This window comes from Lipotes vexillifer, unplaced genomic scaffold (assembly GCF_000442215.2).
Source record: "Lipotes vexillifer unplaced genomic scaffold, Lipotes_vexillifer_v1.1 scaffold982, whole genome shotgun sequence".
NCBI classification, from domain to species: domain Eukaryota; kingdom Metazoa; phylum Chordata; class Mammalia; order Artiodactyla; family Lipotidae; genus Lipotes; species Lipotes vexillifer.
Genome location: NW_006789467.1, coordinates 1,466,146 through 1,471,691, shown reverse-complemented (window position 1 = coordinate 1,471,691; position 5,546 = coordinate 1,466,146). Strand labels below are relative to the sequence as shown.

The window sequence follows — 5,546 nt, the reverse complement described above, 5'->3', positions numbered from 1 at the left end:
AAAGAGTGACAGAGAAGAGAAGCCAGGGCCTCAGGAACCCACAGCATGTTAGGTGTGGGTGGAGGAAAATGACGGGAAAGGGACAGTGGGCTGGTGGGACACAAACGGATGCTCAGAGCTGCCTGGGAAACCTTACTCCCTACCTCTTTGCCCTCCCCAACTGACTGAGCGTCTCATTGCCGTGATTGCTTTGAGGGGTGGAGCAGAAAGGATGAAGGATGAGGCTCTGAAGATGGAAGGGTGGACGTGACCTCCCACTCAGCTGAGAGAGTCCTGTGGGCCACCAGCAGGGCTATAGGGCAAGGGGAGTTAGGCCCTCACCTCTGGTGCAAAATTTAAGGGGACAGAAAAAAAAAAACTCAGTGATCAAGATGCTTGTTTTAATGCAATATTTTAAAAGTCAAAATTAACATGCAGAATACACAATGAAAAAGTATCCGAAGATCTCTCACTCCACCCTAATCCTGGCCCCAGCTACCAGCCAGCCTGCTTGGGCTCTTCCCACCTTCCTGGGTTACCGAAATAGAACAAAAAGGAGACAATTAGAGACCTGAAGGGTACCCTTCACACACACTTTAAAAATTCTTTAAGTCAGGACACCTTACCAGTGACTCCTTTAATTCATCTTTCAATTTTCCCACTCCTAATTTGATGAAAGGGCCAATATATATTTAAAAACAGGTGTAGAGAAGTGTATTCGCATAGTTCTGGTTAATGGTTAGGAGCGTGGCCTGTGGACCCAGACTCCCTGGGTTTGAATCGCAGCTCAATCTGCTCACCGCCTGTGTGATCTTGAGAAGGCTACAGAACCTCTCTGGGCCTCAGTTTCCCCATCTGTACAGTGAACAATAGTAATAGCTCTGCCTTGTGAAGTTGAGTTAATGCCTGTCAGGCACTTTGAGTGGCACCTGGCTCACAGCTAGCACAGTGTGGATGCCAGCTATGGTTACTCCCCGGTCCTAGGTTACGTGTTCTGTTACCCGAGGAGGAAGTTTCTTCGGGGGCTTTAATGCCCTCATCCCTGAATTCGTGGTGCCTGCTGCTTTCAGCTTTTTCCTTTACGCTCGGCTCTCCCCGCAACCCAGGGACACATACCCACCCAACACTTAAAGTTTGGGGTACAGTGGCTCTGACGCTGTCTGTGTAGCAGCAGCAGTAGACCTGCCCTGAGCTGTGACAGTCTCGCAAAAGTAAAATCAATCCAAAAGTCAGATTCAGAAATATTTTAAAATGTAAATGAGGAGAGACAGCTTTCTTTCCTTTGGGGGATAGAAGGTGTGGGTCAGGAGGACAGCATCCGGGGGGAACGAGGTCATGAACGTCTGCCATGATTTTCCTGAAATCCACTCCATAGGAAGCATTTTTCAGGTTTATTACAGTTGAGGAGGCTTATTAGAGATGAGCTGTCCGACTCTCGGACCCCGAGGCTAAGTTCCAGGGTCAGAGCCAAGGTCCATGCACTGCTGGCTCTCCTAAGGGCTGTGTTCAGGGAGCGCTGGGTTGCAGGTACATGGAGTGTGGGTCAGCCTCTGGAGTTGCCGGGCCAGGTGAAGCCTTGCGAGGTCTGACACGATAGGCTCGGCTGGTCTTAGCTTCTGTGATGGGGTGTGCAGCCCCACTGCCACCCTCTCCGTGCACCTACCCCTCTCTCCCCCTCCCTTTCAGAGTGGGATATAGAGACAGGAAAGTGCCTGAAGACGTTTAAACACAAACACCCCATCCTGGCCACCAGGATCAATGACACGTACATCGTGAGCAGCTGTGAGAAAGGGCTGGTCAAAGTGTGGCACATCATCACAGCCCAGCTGGTAAAGGTGAGGGGCGGGACTGGGGCCCCTCCCTTTCAGAGTGGGATATAGAGACAGGAAAGTGCCTGAAGACGTTTAAACACAAACACCCCATCCTGGCCACCAGGATCAATGACACGTACATCGTGAGCAGCTGTGAGAAAGGGCTGGTCAAAGTGTGGCACATCATCACAGCCCAGCTGGTAAAGGTGAGGGGCGGGGACTGGGGGGTCGGGGCACTGGGGGTGAGGGGCTGGAGGACACTGGCAGTCCTCCTCCAGGTAGCTCCCCAGACTGCCCTAGAGCAGTTGAGTGACAGTCACCTAAAGAGGGTGGTCCTGAAAAGGGGGAGGGGAAGGCCCCCCAAGAAGGGGCCGTTCTGAGCCAGTAGAAGGTCAAGGCCCACGTGAGCCACGTCGTCATGGGTGGGTGGTGGTGGCGGAGGCTGCATTCTGACTCCGCATGGTACATGGGCTTGGGGTCTTTTAACAGCAGCACGAGTAAAGTGCCTTCTCTTCCGGAACATTCCAGCCTGATTCTGGTGTGGGGTATAGGAATGAACAAAGCCACAACTGTTTTCCTCCTTCCTTTCATGAGAAGAGAACATTGGCTGTCTAGAAAGTGATTGTTCACACACAAAAAGCGTTCTTGCTGGATTGGAAGCCCCCTGGCCCTAGTGGGCGGTGGGGAGGTGTCATTTGTGCCGGGACACAGGATCACAGTGAGAAACACTGACCTGGCTGGCAGGCTCTTGCCACCAGTGGTGTCGTCACTGTGGTCTGCCCAGCAGTTGCAGGCACAGGTAAGCCCAGATGCCTCGGGGTCCTGGCAAGGAGCTGGGGACGGAACACCTGAGCCTTGCCCTTCTGGCAGCAGAGGAAGGTAAATCGTGGCCCTCTCTGGCACTCTAGGAAGGTGGGGCCTGCCCCGCCGCAGACCCGCAGGGAGCAAGGCCTTGCCCTGCTCACCTTCCTCCTTAACTCGGGAGAGAGCTCCGGAGAGCGGGGGGCATGGAGTCCGCTGGCCTCATCAGAGCAAAGGCGCGGTCAGCTCAGATAAATGCTAAGTGGTGGTGGCCATGGATTGGTGGAGTGTGGCTTTGGGATTCATCTCGAGAAGCCTCCAGCTCTGGCCTTTGAGGAGTCACAGTCTGAGTTGAAGACGGGCTGAAAACAGAGGCATCTTTTCTTACAGACGCTCAACGGCCATGAGGGAGCTGTGAAGTGTCTGTGCTTCGACCAGTGGCATCTCCTGTCTGGAAGCGCTGACGGCCTGGTGATGGCCTGGAGCATGGTGGGAAAGTACGAGCGGTGCCTCATGGCCTTCAAGCATCCAAAGTAGGTGCCAAGGAAACCGTGACCCAGCTCCTGCCCGGCTCCGTTTCCTGCCAGAGCCCACACTTCACTCTTTGGCAGATCGGTCCCCTCTGCTGACCTTCTGTTGCCTCTGCTCCTCGTCCGTCTCTGCTCCCTCTTCTGCTTGTCGTCCACTACCACCACCCCCTCTCCTGTCCTCCCTTATTTCTCTTAAGAAATAATACTAAATGTGGATTTTGAGAGGTTATTGAAACTTTACACTTGTGGCACATGGGATAACTTTGTATCTGTTACCTACCAAACTTAGGAATATTGGCAGAACTGTCCCCCAAATAATGCCAGCTCCACTAAGCTTAAAATCTTGGAATCGCGGGTTCACAAAAGCTTAAAATTATCCAAGTGCCAAAGGTTTAAAAATAACCAAGGGCTTAAAGAAGGAGCTCCCTTAAAGCCTGTGGCCTTGCTTCTATTCCAGGACAGCAAATGGATTTCATTGTACACTTCCAATCCCAGTTTAGTGGTGGTGGCTACTTGGAGCCAATTAAGAAGTACTCTGAGGTCACATCTAAGCTTATTTGAAAGGGTATTGTGGTCAGTTAATGGTTCTGCCACAGTCATGGGTTTTACAGGCTGCTCTATGCCACTCCTGTACTGCATGAATAATGCTTCTTTCCCTGAGTGCATTATAAGAAATACCAGGAAACTAAGTGCTGTCCCAATCGATTGAAAGAGTAAATGCGCTTTCCAGGAGGATCTATCACAGGATAGTTATTTAGTGAAATATGGCCCTATATTTCCTTGTACCCTCACAGGAACCTCTTGAACAGGCAGACTGGCTTTGTGGGCGGTGGAGGGGCATATGGGCATTTATGTGTATGTTCTCTCTCTGGGGTGTATGACTGCACTGTTGACAGGTGGGTGTCAGGAATGGCCAGTGTTCAGTGATTTACCCAACCCTTGGGTGATTATCAGTAAGCTTCTCAGCATACCATCTGGATTGTCAAAACTTGACCTCAAGGAGGGACTCAAACTTTGTGATGTCGCCTGAAAATTGTAACTCTGCGTTTTTAAAACCTTCCAAGCATGATTCAGTAAGATTTAGTTTACTTACTGGAAAATAATTGTTCCCAGCAAACTCAGCAGTATGTTCAACATTTCATCAATCTATGAGCCTCCCACTCTTCCTCAGCTATGAGACCTTCTTAGACCATTCCCACTTCCATTGAATGACAGCCCAACATACCATTCACATTGGCTCTTGATGCCTTGCACAGTTATAGCAAATCCATAGACAGTTACAGCACACCTGGAGGACATTGTCAATGTTCTCATTTTTAGGGCCCTTTCTCCCACTCATCTGTAGTAGTGCTGTGTATATGTAAGTGCATAATAAATAGTTCCAACTGATTGATAATGAGGACTAATTTGACAGATTGCCTTCCTGGAGGGTTCTAGTGATGCACTGATACCCATCTTTAGAATATGACATGGATGAAAAAACATATATTTGCTCTCTGTCCTTCATGGAAGAAGGACCAGAGAAAGAGGGCTCTGTTCTGTTCTCTTGGTCCAACATTTTTTTTTTTATCCAAAATTAAGATTCTGTATACAGTGTAGGAGAGAATGGTTATGAGGAGTAAAATTAGAGGTTGCAAAGTAAGGCTGACAAAAATGATGACCCTTAGAAAAGCTTCTGTACCCTGGAGTGTCTTTTTTTAAAGAAACCCTTATTCTTTAATGTCTTTTCCATAGCTAGTATTGTACTAATATATATTTTTGCAATTTTAAAATGAAGATATAATTCACATTACATAAAACTTACCATTTTGTAGCATACAATTCAGTGGTTTTTAGTATATCCATAATGTTGTGCAACCATTACCACTATCTAATTACAGAATATTTCCATCAGTCAGTAGTAGTGTCCTCTGTTTCATTTCTGATTTTAGTAATTTGACTTTTATTTCTTATTTTATTGGTCAGTCTAAGCAAAGATTTGACAATTTCTAGCTAAAGGTTTGTTGATCCTTTCAAAGAACAAACTTTTGGTTTTATTAATTTTCTCTATTGTTTTTCAATTCTCTTTTCATTGATTTCTGCTCTATATTTTCCTTCCTTCTGCTTGCTTTGGGTTTAGTTTGACCCTTTTTTTTCAGTTTCTTAAGGTGAAAGTTTAGGTTATTGATTGGAGAAATGTGAGTATTTACGGCTATAAATTTCCCTCTGAACACTATAGGCTGCTGCATCCCATAAGTTTTTTTTTTTTTTTTTTTTTTTGGTATTCGGGCCTCTCCCTGCTGTGGCCTCTCCCATTGTGGAGCACAGGCTCCTGACACGCAGGCTAAACAGCAACGGCTCACGGGCCCAGCCACTCTGTGGCATGTGGGATCCTCCCAAAATGGGTCATGAACCCATGTCCCCTGCATCGGCAGGGGGGGGGGGG

The 5,546-nt window shown here is 48.1% G+C and overlaps 1 protein-coding gene across 1 annotated transcript in view; it reads left to right on the top strand.

Moving 5' to 3' along the window:
* Nucleotides 1-5,546, top strand: part of FBXW10B (F-box and WD repeat domain containing 10B) — a 36,055-nt gene that overhangs the window by 18,750 nt on the left and 11,759 nt on the right. The window contains exons 9-10 of the mRNA XM_007462672.1: nt 1,666-1,814; nt 2,982-3,124. Of these exons, the coding sequence (XP_007462734.1) occupies nt 1,666-1,814; nt 2,982-3,124 (292 nt within the window). The remainder of the gene's footprint in view (nt 1-1,665; nt 1,815-2,981; nt 3,125-5,546) is intronic.